General features: G+C 37.1%; 1 protein-coding gene across 3 annotated transcripts in view; it reads left to right on the top strand.

The window, feature by feature from the left end:
- Positions 1–15,550, top strand: part of GFM1 (G elongation factor mitochondrial 1) — a 44,993-nt gene that overhangs the window by 11,371 nt on the left and 18,072 nt on the right. For 2 of the 3 annotated variants that reach the window (XM_017654821.3, XM_073232164.1), the window contains 8 exons: positions 1,546–1,696; positions 5,694–5,851; positions 6,408–6,486; positions 8,822–8,959; positions 10,452–10,553; positions 12,147–12,203; positions 14,668–14,805; positions 15,452–15,534. In XM_017654821.3, coding sequence (XP_017510310.1) covers positions 1,546–1,696; positions 5,694–5,851; positions 6,408–6,486; positions 8,822–8,959; positions 10,452–10,553; positions 12,147–12,203; positions 14,668–14,805; positions 15,452–15,534 — 906 coding nt within the window. The remainder of the gene's footprint in view (positions 1–1,545; positions 1,697–5,693; positions 5,852–6,407; positions 6,487–8,821; positions 8,960–10,451; positions 10,554–12,146; positions 12,204–14,667; positions 14,806–15,451; positions 15,535–15,550) is intronic. The other variant, XM_017654827.3, reaches the window with a different exon arrangement.

The raw sequence follows: 15,550 nt of genomic DNA, 5'->3' as shown, positions 1-15,550 counted from the left end.
CTGTTAATTAACTTTTGCATGACTTTTGCATACAGAACACTATACTTTCCCAGTGGGTATCAAACCTTGGCATTCAGGATTCACATATTCCTGGATTCACCTCCAGAAGATTTTGACATTCAGTAGACCTAGGGTGGGGCCTGGAATTTGCATTTCTGGAAAGCTCCCCCTGTTGATGCTAATGTTGTAGGTCCGAGGACCATACTTTGAGTGGCACTGACCTAGACAATGTGGGGAGTCATAAATGCCCCCTTCTCCTGAGGAGTAGCCCCAAAAGCCTGGCAGTTTCAACAAGACAGTTCCTGTGGGAGGGTGAGCTTCCTGCCTATGCAGGGGCACTGGGATTGCTGGTCTGGCAGGTGAATGAAGGACATTATGCTCAGTTAACTACCATTTATTTTCATCAGCTGCCTTGTGGACAGGGAAAGGCGGGGCCATGCAGTGGATGAGGCATTTCTCTACCTTTTGTGTGGTAACTGAGTAATGACAACAGAGATTGTCTACCATTTCTTAGAATGTAAGGCCAAGAGGACAGGGATGTTTTATCAGATTTATTTGATGCTGTGTCCTCAGGCCTAGGATGTCCTGATATATAATAGGAACTTAAAAAATATTTGTAAATCAATAAATAAACCCACTTCCCCATGTTCCTGTCCTCTAAAGTAGAGGCTCTTACACTTAGCTATATGTCGGAACCACAGGTAGAATTTCTTAATATGTCTGCCCCCTTCCCAGCTCCAGACCACTGGGTATGTGTATTTTGAAAGGACTCCACAGATGATTCTGACATGAAAGGCTAAGAATCGGAGCTTGACAGGAAGGGTGAAATTAAGATTTGAAGGCTGTGAAGAGCATTCTTTAGCATAAGAATTATTTTCTGACTATTTGTAGTTGGCTTCTTTTATTTTTTAAATTTAGGAAGATGTTTTCTGGAAAGCTTACTATTTTTTGACATATTTTTCATTTGTAAAAAAATATTTTGAAAAACTCAGACTGTTGTTTTTAAATACCAAGTGCATCCATTTCTCTGTTATATATATTTTATTAGTGACTTTTACCTTTTGAACCCCTAGAGGAATGGAGAACTGGGGTCAAGGTTAAAGAGTCTGTCATATCTAGTATCCTTGTTTACTACAAAATGGGATATTCTGTGTTAAAAATTGTGTTGATTCGGTTTGTTGTTAATGGAGAGGAAAAGGGTCACGTCTCTAATCTTGCTTGTTAGAGAGAATGAGATGTTTTTATTGGTTTGATTAATAGAATTTTCAAGAGTCATATGGGTTTTGGAGGCAGGCTGGCTCTGAGTCTTGGCTCTTCTGTTTGCTAGTAGTAAAACCATGAACAATTTCCTTTGTCTGTTTTAAGTTTTTTTGCCACTGTTCTGAGTTTTACAGATATACATTAGTCTTACTTGCCAGTTTAATGCAAATATTTCAGAGCTCCTACCAAAAAAAATTTTAGCCATTAGTTTATCTTTCTCACTGATGATGTATTTGTTTAACTGAATATTTTTAAAGTGCCAAAATAACACCTTTCTTTTCTTAGGCAGGTTGTTCGATATGAGGAAATTCCAGCAGAATTCAGGGCAGCAGCAGCCGACCACCGGCAGGAGCTGATTGAATGTGTTGCTAATTCAGACGAGCAGCTTGGTGAGATGTTCCTGGAAGAAAAAATCCCCTCAAATTCTGATTTAAAGGCAAGTGCTCTCAGAATAAGTCTTACATTAACAAGGAAAGGGGGTGTTTATTATGTTTGTGGGGAGGGAACATGATGCTTTAATGCATGGGTTTCATTAGTGAAATCTGAGTCAGCTTATTTCACATTATTCGTTTGTCCAAAACATTTGCCATGGCATATTACTTTTTTTTTTCTAAGTAGAGAGTTACATAATATCTTAAAATGGGAAAAAAGTCATTGTTCTGGGAACAAAGATACTTAAACAGCCAACCTCTTGGCTATATCAATATTAAGAAGAAAGAAGATAAATACGGAAATGTTATAGCCATAAGACCAATTAAGAGAAAAGGCTGCTAAATGCTGGCTATATTATACTGTTGTACTATTTAGAAAGCCTTATAGATTCCTTTACTTGATTACTCAGTTTTTTTTAATTAAAGAGATCTCTGCCTAAGACTTTTACTCATTTTTTGAATAGACATTTTTCCATAAATGATACACAGATGGCCAACGAGCCCTTGAAAATACACTCAGCATTGCTAAACATTAAGAAAAGTGAAAAATCCAAACCACAGTGAGATATACCACTATCCATGCTGTTATTAAACAAAAATGAAATCAGAAAATTTTTTTGTACTTTTCATAATAGCAAAATAGTTTCTTTCTGTTAATAATAGTAAAATAAGAAGTGTTGGCAAGGATGTGGAGACATTGGAACCTTTGTGCATTCCTGGTGGGAATGTGAAAAGATGTAGCCACTCTGGGAAACAGTATGGTGTTTCCTCAAAAAAATTAAACACACAACTACTGTATGAATCAAGCAGTTCCACTTCTGGGTATATATCCAAAAGAACTGAAAACAGATTCAAACAGATTTGCACACTGATGTTGATAGCACTGTTTACAACAGCCAAAAGGTAAAAACAACCTGTATACTGATCTTTGGATGAATGGATAAACAAATTGGTGTATACATACAGTGGAATATTGTTCAGCCTTAAGGAATGAGATGCTGATAATGCTACAACATGAATGAACTGTGAACACATGGTAAGTGAAATAAGGTAAACACAAAAGGACAAATATTTTTTATGATTCCATTCTGTGTGGTACCCAGAATAGTCAAAATTCCTAGAGCCAGAAAGTAGAGTAGTGGTTACCAGGGGCTGGGAGCACACAATGGGGAGTTTAATGGGTACAGAGAAATAGTTTGGGATGATGGAGAAGTTCTGGAGATGGATAGTGATAATGGGAGCACAGCAGTGTGAATGTACTTAATGCCACTGAGCTATATACTTAAAAATGCTTGAAATGGTAGATTTCATGTTATGTGCATTTTACCATAATAAAAAAAAAGATTGATAAGACTGATAGTTTGCCAAAGCACTTTGTGCACTTAGCAGAGATCAGATAAGTAATTATTGTGTGCACTGCAGTTATGCAGTTTATAGTAGCTCAGATCAGAGGGAAAGAACCCTATTAAAGCTGAGGATGCTTACTAATATATCTCATAACTTTGAGTCCTTTTGCATTAACAAAGGCCTTACCTGCCACCTCAGTTCTTGCATGAGTAAGAAACACCATATAGTTCTGGCCTTAAATAAAGTCAGACATTGTATCCTGGGAATCACAATATGAAGTTAGGTTTTTATCTATTAAAGGTCATGTCTTAGGAGTCCCCAAGGCCATCGCCAGAAGTATTCAAAGGTCTCAGCAGAGTTATACTCATGGCTATGATTATTGCAGTGAAAGAATACAAAGCAAAGTCAGCAAAGGAAAAAGTCATGAGATGTAGTCCAGAAAAGAAACCATGTGTAAGCCTCGAGGGTTCTCTCCTAGTGGAGTCATGCAAGCCATACCTAATTCCTTCAGCAATGAGTTGTGAATGCACTTGTGAAATCTCATCTGTCAGGGAAGCTCATTAGAAACTCAGCCCAAGGTTTTATTGGGGGCTGGTCACATTAGACATCTTCTGCCTGGCATTTCCCCAGGTTCCAGGCTCCCAAGAGGAAAGCAAGTTGAGCAAACACCACATTGTTTGGACAGACAGTGTAGGCACAGTGAACCAGTTCTGAGAATGCTGGGACCCCTCCTAAAATCCAGGTTGTCAGGCACCAGCAGGGACCAACCCTGCCAGCAGGCTTCTCTAGGGATAGCAGTTTCAGTCCAGCTGTGCTTACTGTTTGTTTTGCACAAGTTACTTGCATGTATTTTAGTTTCTGTATTGTTGGATATATTATTATTAGGAATAGTGGAAAGGCAACAGCTTTCAACTATGAAAGTGATTCTTATGAAAACAAAGTAAAATTTTAGAAAAATAAAGCTTTTATTAGGCTGGTATAGGCAGAGTTTTGATTTCTCCTTTTTTCTATTTGTCTAATATCCTCATATGTTTCTTTATTCAGTGGATGTAAAAAAAAACATGGTGAGATTCTTATATGTCCCTACTTGTATATACGAGGAATGGGAGAGAAGTCTAAGATATGACCATGTGATGTTGGGTACACTAAATGGCTAGCGACTTAGCCATTTCTGGTTCCTAGAACAGCAAAAGCAAGTTTTTAAGATAGTTCCAAATAGCGGTTCCTTTCTTGCCCTACATATATTTTTTTATTAAGGTATCGTATCCGTGATATACACTATTATGAAGGTTTCACATGAAAAACAATGTGGTTACTACATTCACCCATATTATCAAGTCCCCCCCACACACCCCATTGCAGTCACTGTCCATCAGTGCAGTAAGATGCCACAGAGTCACTTCTTGTCTTCTCTGTGCTACAGTGTCTTCCCCATGACCCCCACACATCATGTGTACTCATCATAATACCCCTCAATCCCCTTCTCCCTCCCTCCCTCACCCCTCCTCTTTGGTAACCCCTAGTCCCTTCTTGGAGTTTGTGAGTCATGCAGGCCATGCTGTTTTGTTCCTTCAGTTTTGCTTCATTGATATACTCCACAAATGAAGGAAATCATTTGGTATTTGTCTTTCTCCGCCTGGCTTATTTCACTGAGCATAATACCCTCTAGCTCCATCCATGTTGTTGCAAATGGTAGGATTTGTTTCTTTCTTATTCTTGCCCTACATATTTTTCCCTTTTTTATACTCCTTGTATTGTGTTCAGCTGTTAATCCCACTTTTCATTTTGGTGATGTTTAAAAGTTGTGGTTATAGATGTTTTACTTTAAACTTTTTGGGGATAACTACTTTTCTGATTTTTTTCTGGGGACTGAGAAATGTACACTGGCTCCATATTTCTGCAGGGGCAAGTTGTGGCCCCAGCACTGCTGATGGCCTCTTCTAGCTGCTGGAGCCAAGGTCCCCTGCATCCTCTCTGAGGCCAGCCAGTGGGGCTGCCGGAGGGCTATAGTGGGGGGACGTTGTAGTGCTGGTTCTGAGGCTTGGAGCGGCCGGGACGTTGTCATCTTAGAGCCTGTTGCTTATCATGGCCCTTAATTTATGAATGATTTGTACTGTTTGGCTTCCTGTATGTATGTTCTTTAAAAAAAGAAAATAAATCAGTTAAATTTTTTTTACATTATCCTTTCATATGGTTTAAACATTTAAAAAAGTATACAAAGGTACCCAGTAAAAAAATATCTCCCATCTGTCTCTTAAATGCCCAGTTTTTTCCCTCCCTAAAACAAGTTACCAGTTAATAGTTTCTGGTGTATCTTTCTAGAGATTTGTGTGTATGTGCATATATATTATTTTTCCTGTGCTTTTCCACAATTGTTAGCATACTTTTTACACCATTTTATGTTGTGCCTTTATATTTATGTATTTTTTACCAAGTCATTCTAAGAGTGTTGAAAGCAGTTGTATAGAAATAATTTCCTAGCCCTGAAAAAGGAACCGAGATTTTTCTTTTTCATATTTTGACTAATGTCTAGAGGATTCTAGCCTCCATTAGAGAGGGAAGTCCAAAGAGTAGCAGTTAATTGTAAGTGTGTTGGCTTGTAATTGATTGGAACCACAAATTCTGATTTTTAAGTTTAATTTATTTCCTTTGTAGCTTGCAATTCGAAGAGCTACTCTAACTAGGTCATTTACTCCTGTCTTCTTGGGAAGTGCCTTGAAGAACAAAGGGGTTCAGCCTCTTTTGGATGCTGTTTTAGAATACCTCCCAAATCCAGCTGAAGTCCAGAATTATGCCATTTTCAATCAGGAGAAGTAAGTTTGGGGAATGAATTGAAGTTCATGCAGAAATACTTAACACACATACACTGTGAAAGAATTTAAGAATGGTTTGGGTGGTTATGTTGTGTTTGTGTTTCTCTTTCCCCATAATTTATAAAAATCAGTCACCATTTCTATTTGGGTAACATTTTTAACATATAGAAAAATATTTTTTAGAAGAGTTCCTATATCGTATTCTGTTTGTGAGTTTGAAGTGTGATTTTTTTATTATCTAGCATTGTTTATATCATCAGAAAATTTTCTCATTTGGGAGTAGCTGTGTTTAGTAATACTAAAAAAAAAAATCCTCAAGAATCATTCTTTTAAGCTCTCATTGATTATTTTACTTTTCTTCTGCACCATTTCTGTGTGTTTTAGTCTGTGATGGTCCTGTCACCTGTAGTAACTACACAGTGAAATCTCACATCTGAGGTCAGAAATGATTAGCATGCATGTTCTTTCTCTCAAATAATAATACCATTTGATGAAACAAGTTGATATAAAAGATACATCAAGTATTGCATCTTATAGATACTTCTTTTATTTTAAGTGACTCAAAAGAGAAAATCTTAATGAACTCCAAAAGAGATAATTCCCATCCGTTTGTAGGCCTGGCGTTTAAACTGGAGGTAAGCTGCTTTCTAATGTTTTTAACCTCTCTATGTAGAAATGTTCTTTTCTCCTAGGCTTTTATGCCTGTCATAAAATGACTGTAATGATAGATTTGATTACAGGTTTCTCTGCTGAATATCTTTCCCCCACCCCCGCCTTTCACACTGTCTCTTTAGAAGGAAGTTACTATGGACAGTCTGTACTTAAGGGGTGTGGAATTATGCTCTCCCTCCTTGAGGGAGCAATATCTACCTAAGTTATTTGGGATACTTCTGTATGGAAGAGTTGTCTTTTCTTTCCCATTTACTTATTTATTCCAGTCATTATTCATGTGATTATGGACTTTAGACTGTTTTGTACTTTGAGTCACATGTTTGTTTTGTTGCCCAGATTGGCCAGGTTTGGCCATTGGAGCTCTTTCAGTTGCTTCTGTGTCCCTTTGAGATTCCCGAATGTTTTGCTCTTTTGAATACTTCCTTATTTTATGGCACTATAGACTGCTTCAGGCTTATCCTGTACAGTCCCTGCCCCAGCCCTAGAAGCAGCCATTTCTCTGTAATCCTGATTCCTTTTAATCAAGAATGGTATTAGAAACTAAGATTTGGGCACTTGGTATGCTTTTTGTTAGGTTCTTTTTGCTTCTGCTCATAATATTTTAAGTGGGAAAGAAGGTAGATAAGTTGGAAGTGTTGTAGGTGGTTATTTCTGGGATGGAATTATATTTGAGTTTTTTTCCTACTTTTTATTTTAAAATTTTTGTAACATACTTATTCTAAAAATGAAAAAAAGGTAATTTTAAATTAAAAAGTAGAAATAACATTATAGTAACAATTTTTATGTACAAAGCATTAAAAAATATGTATTTAGGAATATCTTCTCAGGATCCCCCAAATAGTGATTATTGAGTTGAAAGAATGGAATATTTTAATATATAATGGTTTATATTGCTAGATTGCTTTCAGACTCTCAGAATTAATATATCAGATTATTTCAGTGTATCTTTATAAGCACTGTGTCTTATTTTAATATCATTACTGGTTTCATGAATGAATGGTGCTGTAATATTTCCTCTTCCCTTAGTTCCTAATGAGAAAACATTTTGTGTATATTTATTATGTAGTAGTATTTCCTCTTTTGCAATTGTTTCTATTTTTTTATTAGTGCCTAAGTGTTTCACTTATTTGTACAAGCTTTCTCTAATAAAGGTGATTTTTTTAAAACAATCAGCAGTTCATATATATCCAAATACATCTTTTTCTTTAGTCTCTCTCTCATTTTTAACCTAGAAACTCTCCTCTTTTTGGATATTTCATAAATATTTACTTTTGTTTCTTCTTCTTTTTTACTGTGTTTTTTTTTTCCACTATTAATCTACCTGGAATTTGTTTTGCTGTATACTGTGAGGTGGGATTCTGAATATATCTCCTCTGCCTCCAAATGAAGGACCAATTGTTCAGTTATCGGGTTTTAAACAGTGCTGTATTTTTCCATTGATTTGTCAGTCTCCTTTGTCATTTTTTGACAACTGTGTTTACATTTTTGGTATTTATACTATACTCCCTGGGCTGCTGAGTTTAATTGTGCTATGTCCGTATTCTTACTTAAGTTTTATAATATTTAATGTTTTTATATCGATCAGGGTTGATTTATTCTCATTGCCATAGTTTTTCAAAACTTTGTTTTTATCCAGTCTTCTAAATTTTAAAATTACTAATCAGATGTTTAAATATTCCTCTTGGTGTTTTATTGCTATTGTTTTAAATCTATAAATTAATATGGGAAGAATTGACAACTTTTAAATACACATCTAATTAGATTAGACCCAAAAGTTAAAAAAAGAAAGTTATATTGAAGAGGAATTGATTCTTGATTGTTCATTTTCTATTCCATCACTTTAGACAACTCTTACATGTATAGCTTTCCAGGTGCTTATTAAAAGTTTTTTTAGCTGTATAGTACAATCTTACCATTTCTAGTGATATTTTTGGGTTTTTCCAATAATTGTACCATATTTGTTTTACATCTTACTGTGTTAAACCGAACTTATGAAATATTACTGGAAGGCCAAACAAACAGTCCTAAGTCCATACTGATATTTTCTGATAATTTTTATTTCAGAGGAAGAAGAAGTAATGTCTTGGATTGTGATACCCAAAAAATGGACAACCACTTAACTAATCTATTTTCAAAGCTAGTATTTATCTAGTTTATGACAATACACTGAAACATGTATATAAGTTGTGCTATGAAAATAGATAGGGGGTATTTGGAAGTAATTGTGAAGCTTTCCTTCTAATTTTGATTCTTATATATTTTTTTTAATCTTTCTGCCCTTAAAATCTTAACTTCTAGGCTGGTCGATTTGGACAGTTAACTTACGTCCGCAATTACCAAGGAGAGTTGAAGAAGGGTGACACCATCTTTAACACGAGGACAAGAAAGAAAGTGCGGGTGCAACGGCTCGTCCGCATGCACGCCGACATGATGGAGGCAAGTGTGGGGTGCTTGTTGTGAGATCAGAATCTCTCCAGTGCAGGTGAGGTAGATCTATATCTTCTTGCTATCCTGAGCCCCACAGAAAATTACTTCTAATTGAACATGTTTTCCTAGCTTCTTCCTTCTTACTTAAATGTACTATAATTTAGTGGCACTTGGTAGAGGCTAAATTGGCAGATGTTAAGGACACATTTTATACCACTTTTTGGGAATTATCTGTATTTCTGCAATGTCCAAGGTTCGAGAGAATAGACAATCCCCGAAGACACAGAACACAAAATTCAGCACTCTCCTCAAGAGCTATCATTACAAAGAATATAATAGGTTTTTAGTTAATGGAGCTGTGGTTCTTACAGATAATGGAAGGTAGTAATTATACTGGTCATGCCTAATTTCCTACACTGGTCAGTGAATTTCCTTTCAGAAATATGTCAGGTCTGAAAGCTCTGTTAAATCCTAGAGCTTTTTATTCCTACTATAGAACCAATCCCCAGAAGGGGGGCCATACTATACTAGTGCTAGAATCATCTGAAGATTTAAAACCTCTCAAGGTCTGGTTGAGGAGATGAATTTTGGACTATGGCTCGAATTCTTGAATCGGCTTTGAATTTTGCCATCCCTCTGTTCTTTAGGGTAAGGCTGTGGCAGGAATACCACCAAGTGCAGGAGGCCATCTCCTACTCCCACCCTTTCATCATTCAGCTGTATTCCTAGAGAAATGTATTAGTCTAAGCAAAATCTTGTAGACAGTCAGATTTGTGGTGGCCATAACTTGTCTTTCAAAATTGGACATATTGCTGTTTGGGGAGATTGACAGCAGGGGGCAGGCTAGAGAGATTAGTGTCTGTCACAGCTGTTTCACCAGCAGAAGCTAGGAGATCGGTACAGCTGTGTGACTTCAAGAGCAGCTTGCTCATTCACAGCCACAGCTGTTGTTAATGAACTGTCAATATAAACGGACAAAAGCTAGGAAGCTTAAAGATATCAAAGCTTTGTTCTTAGATATCCTGTGTTTGCTTGACTGCTTGCATCTGTGAGAAATTAAGATTGTTTTTAAGTACAATGGACTCGTTCTCCAGCCTTTGTTTTCAAAACTTCCTTTGCAGTTTTTCCTTGTATGTCTTTGTCATGCCTGTCTCACTGTGGACTGTGGCAGCATAGATAAGAAGGTGCTTTTTAATTCTGTAGAAATAACTTTAGAACTGTGAGGCTCAGTGTTCTGTCTGTACTGCACATCCTCCAAGTAATGATGTCGTAGCTCTAAGTTACTGAAATGTGATTTAAATAAGGTCCCTGTTTTAAGATCTATCTTGCCATGGTTGATTGGTGGTATTTCATTGATTCTAGCTAATCATTCTCTGTAGAATTCCTGGTAGGAATTCTGCCATGTTTATGTGTAGTTTGTTTGTAATACAATTACTTTTTAGTTACCATACCCTGATTTGTATTACTTGCAACAAGCATTTTGTGTCATTTCTTTCTTTAGGATGTGGAGGAGGTGTATGCCGGAGACATTTGTGCCTTGTTTGGCATTGACTGTGCTAGTGGAGACACATTCACAAACAAAGATAACAGTGGCTTTTCCATGGTATGTCATTTAATTCCAAAGCTGTTTGTCACTTGAGTTTCAAAGTCTGTGTTTTTATGTAGTACACTTAGTACTTCAGGAAAACGACCACAGAAGTTTACCTTGAGTACCACAGGCATCAGTGTAGACTGCATGTGGCTGTTCTGATATCCGTTAGACAGGTGCTCTGTAGGCTGACTTACCTGATTTCCTCATGAAATCATTTCACAACCCTCCAAGGGTTAGCATGGGAATAAAATCTCCACTAGGTGTACCTGGGCTTTGTGGTTCTGCCTCCTCTACCCTGAGATCTGCCTCCCACTGTGGATGCCTCCCTTAGGTGCCCTCACTGTCATCAGGCTAGTCCCAGTGGGGGGCCCCTTCCTTGCTGAGCAGCCAGGGAGTGGACCCTTGTCTAGTCCCTGAGGGAACTGTGTCATTTGGCTGTTAGCCTTGGGCAGAACAGAACAGAACCATGCTCCAAAGGCAAGATGCGACTAGACAGTCTGACTTACAGTGGGCTGCACACAGCCTGCCTTGTGGAACTCAGAGGCCCCTTTCCATCCCTAAGGGGTCCTGAAGAGAAGAGTGTGCTTGGGCACCTCCTGCCTTTGAGTCCCCTTCAATCCCTCCCCTCTTGTGACCCTGTAGGAGAACAGGCTCTCTGGCCATATGGCCATTTGTTCATGAGAGTGGTCCCTCTCTTGAATTCAGTGAAGAAAGAGTATGAGTACATAGTGGGGTAGGTAATGTTCACTGAAGGAATTTACAGTCGTTAACCTAAGAACTAGTCAGCCCTAGTAGATGAGCCTCCAATATTCTCCTGAATCATATGATGAATTCATAATTGTATAATTTAGGTTTTTTGTGTAAAATATTCTCTAATGTCTGAGGTTTTACATGTTCACTTAAGACACTACAAAAAAAAATCACAGGTTTTGGGGGGATGTAGAAAAGAGGTGTGTTTTATAATTATTGATGTGGCCTTCTCTGAACACTTGTCATTAGTGACATGAAGGGACTGGAGGTTGCAGGAAATGTTCAGGCTTTAAAGCAAATAGACCTTCATTGGAATCTCACCTCTGCTCTATACTTCCTGCTGGCCCTTGGCTAACTTATTTTATCTTCTTTCCAAGGCTTTCATTTTATTTGTAAAATGAGATAATATCTGCCTCTCAGAGTTGTGATTGATTAAATGAGATATCAAATGTATAAAGAACCTTGTGCCTTTTCTCTGTTTCTCTTATCAGCAATCGTAGTCTATTTTGATTAATTTCCCAAAGATAGCAAGAGCAAACATAGCCACTAGCTAATAAGACTTCCGCATCACATTATAATGATAATGTTAAACTGAAAGTGTCAATAAACTTGAAGAGTCTTAAACAGTAAAGTAAGTAAATGGATGATTTATTTTTCTTGTTCAGGAGGGAGGAGATCATGAAAGTGGACAGCTTTTATTAATGTATTCTATTAACATTTATATAATGCAAACAGACCAAGTTATATATTGCAGAGCCTAAAGGTGTTGACTCGTTTTGTCCTTTGTTCTTTTGTAAAGTTGCACATTAAAATCAATCCATCTTTGACCCAAACATTATTCTTAAAATATTTTAGGAGTCAATTCATGTTCCTGATCCTGTCATTTCAGTAGCAATGAGGCCTTCTCACAAGGTAGGAGTTTGCTTTAAAGCTCAGTATATCACAGTAAAAGTTGAGCTCTTTTCATCTGCACATGGTATCTTATGGTCTTGATTTCCTCTGTTGGTATGGAGATCACCTTTTAAAATCTACCTGTTAGTAGTACTTGTCAGTATATTTGAAAAAATTTATGGTATTGAAACATTCACAAGACTGTGCTTTATAACTGCTGCATCATTGGCTCCAGGGTAGTAAGTGTAACTTCCTAGATTCAGATCAGCAAGGATGGAAAAGGGGAAACAGGAACATTTCTCATAAGCTGTGGTAAAACCTCACTTTAAAGTGCATTAGGATATTGTATAGATTAATTGCCTCCTGATTATAATGCATCTCTAGATTTGTGGTAATTTTGAAGTAAATGTCTGAATATGGAAAACCTTCAAAAAAACTTTCTCTCACTTTCATATATAACAGTTTTATTGTTGGATTTGACTCCATTTAGCTTTTCACAAAGCCAGAATTGCTTGGTTCTTCATTTGCATTGCTGCTGTTGGAATTAGTCATGATCTTGAACCATAACGGTTTAGTGAAGTTGCCTTGACATTTGTAACAGTCATGTTAATATGGTATTGACATTAACTCATTCATGCATTTTTTATAACCTTTTTTCAACTGTGAACTATCATTCACAGTACATACTCAGACTTACTGTCATGTGGATACATTAGCCAGCTACCTGTTAATCTATTTTGAGGACTTTGAGATTTTCTATACCCTTCTCAATATAGAAAAGAGAATTTTGAGGTAGCAAGAAGCATTGAATCATTCCATCTCAGAAATTTGAAGAAAGGCAAACTTTACATCATAACTATAGTAAAAGGGCAGTTTGTTAAAAGTGCTTTGCTAAAGTGTTTGCTTTTCCCTTTAGAATATGCAGGGCTAGAAGTTAAAGATACTGTACTTCATTCCTAACTCATTTATGTAAGATATTTAACTGTCAGTAATCCACAACAGAAGGAAATCAAATATCCAAAAGGGTTTTTGGTGTCTCCGAGTTGTCTGCTTGTTTGAGTTAATTAATTTAAATCAAATAATGAAGTCACTGCATAGAGTTGTGAATCTCAGTAGTGGGGGCAGGGATGGTTTTCTAGTAAGTGGCGAGCCCCTGGCTAATGCAGGGAAAAGGCAGCAGACTTCAGAGATGGACTAGCCCAGGATTCAGTCCCAGCTTTGCCACGTACTGGGTATGTGGCCTTGAGCAAGTCGCTTAACCTCACCTCTAAAATGTGGTAATTCCATCTTGTAACACTGGTTAGAATTTGAGATAATACGTACAAAACACAGAGCGCAGCCCCACGCACATGTGATAGCTGTTACACTCGTGATTCAAGGTGTGTATTATATTCCTGCCATAAGAAATGAGCACAAACTTAGTGGCTTCAAATAACACAGATGTATTATTTTACAGTTGTATAGTTCAGAAATCTGACACAGTCCTTAATTGGCTGAAATTGAGATATTGACAGGGCAGTGTTCCTTTCTGAAGACTCCAGGGAACATTGCTTACTCAGATTGTTGGCAGAATTCAGCTCCTTGTGGTTGTAGGACTGGCATCCCCATATCCTTGAAGGTAGTCACCTGAGGCCCATTCGTAGCTTCTATAAACCACCTGCCTTCTTAGGCTTGTGGCCCTCTTCTTCCTGTCTCCAATGCCAGCAGCAGTGATGTGATTCCTTCTCATGCTTCAAATTCCCTCTCCCTGCCTCCTCTTCATCACTGAATCTCTCCTACCTTCGCTTCTGCATGCCTCTCATTTTATAAAGGCTCATGAGTTGACATTGAGCCACCCAGATTGCTCATGATAATCTCCCCATTTCAAAGTCTATAATCTTAAACACAACTGTAGAGCCCACCCCCCCTTACCATGTATGGTAACATTGATAGGTTTTGGGGGGATAGGGATAACCTTAGCCATTATTCTATTTACCACGTAAAGCATATCTGGGGAGACTGAAGGCACATCAAACCACATCCAAGCAGATTGTTTTTAAGGACTGGTCAGTGTGGTAGTTGCCTTACTATTGGTTCAAACTGTCTGGCTTGAATCTGTAAGTCTTGGTAAACATGCTGATCTTTGATTATGAAAAGGATTTCTAAAATATAACACAGTTACACAGATTCTACTTCTCTTTTATGGGCAGTTTTCCACAAATGGGCAAGTTTTGTCAGTGTAATAGGACAAGACATGGAGTTAAGTCTTAAACTCTTGTTTTGTATCTGGGTTTGGAAATAAAATTCTATCAGCTAGCTATTCCCTGCTCCCTAGGCTATGTGGTGTCCAAGTTCACATGTTAAAAGGGTATGGGCTAGGAAGTACATGGGGATCATTTTTATTTATTAACTGCTAATCTGTTTGATTTCATTCAGTAGTTTTTTTCAACAATCCCATTAAGCTTACCATGTTTAGTAAAATGTGTGATGACTTCTTTTTTTAAAGAATGATCTGGAAAAATTTTCGAAAGGTATTAGCAGGTTTACAAGAGAGGATCCCACATTTAAAGTCCACTTCGACACCGAGAGTAAAGAGACAATTGTATCTGGAATGGGAGAATTACACCTGGAAATCTATGCTCAGGTAATGAGTTACAAGGAAGTGAAATTAAATTCACTTTATTTATGCCTATTTTGTTAAGAGTAAAAGCCAACAGTGTTTAATCTAATGACCATAAACTGACAGTGGTTCTTCAGACTTCACTCTGGTTTGTGTCCAGATGTATATACTGTTATATTACTATGTGTTATGAATTACTTTTAATCTCTAAATTTTGCACATTAACTATTTTTGATCTCTAAATCTCTTTATTTGTAAAACATTACAAAATCATAGAGTCAAAATTCAAGAGTATTTGCAGTAAGACCATCGCATCCACCCGCAGGTCATGGTTAGTTTAGATAGTAGAAAATTCTGACAACATATTCATATACTATGCCAGTGAACATGTCATAGTTTAAAACAAAGGTGAAATTTTAGTAGATAAATTACAGGTAATTGTAAATTATCTAAATTAGAATTCATTTATATAAAACCTCTAAAAGCTTTTTGTATTATGTCATGTACCTAACCCTTGTAAGATACTTAAATGATTTAAGATTTTATTACAAGGTTTAAGATTGGTTTATTCTATATAAGTACATGCTTCTAAGAAGTTAGGATTTTTCTTCTTTCAATTGATTTTTTAAACTTAAATACACCAAAAAATTATCTCTCCTGCTCTTTTTAGAGGATGGAAAGAGAATATGGCTGTCCTTGTACCACAGGAAAGCCAAAAGTTGCTTTCAGAGAGACCATTACTGCCCCTGTTCCGTAAGTATGCAACACA

This window comes from Manis javanica, chromosome 3 (genome assembly GCF_040802235.1).
Source record: "Manis javanica isolate MJ-LG chromosome 3, MJ_LKY, whole genome shotgun sequence".
Lineage (NCBI taxonomy): Eukaryota > Metazoa > Chordata > Mammalia > Pholidota > Manidae > Manis > Manis javanica.
The sequence above is the reverse complement of the archived record's forward strand: the minus strand, read 5'-3'. Positions and strand labels throughout refer to the sequence as shown.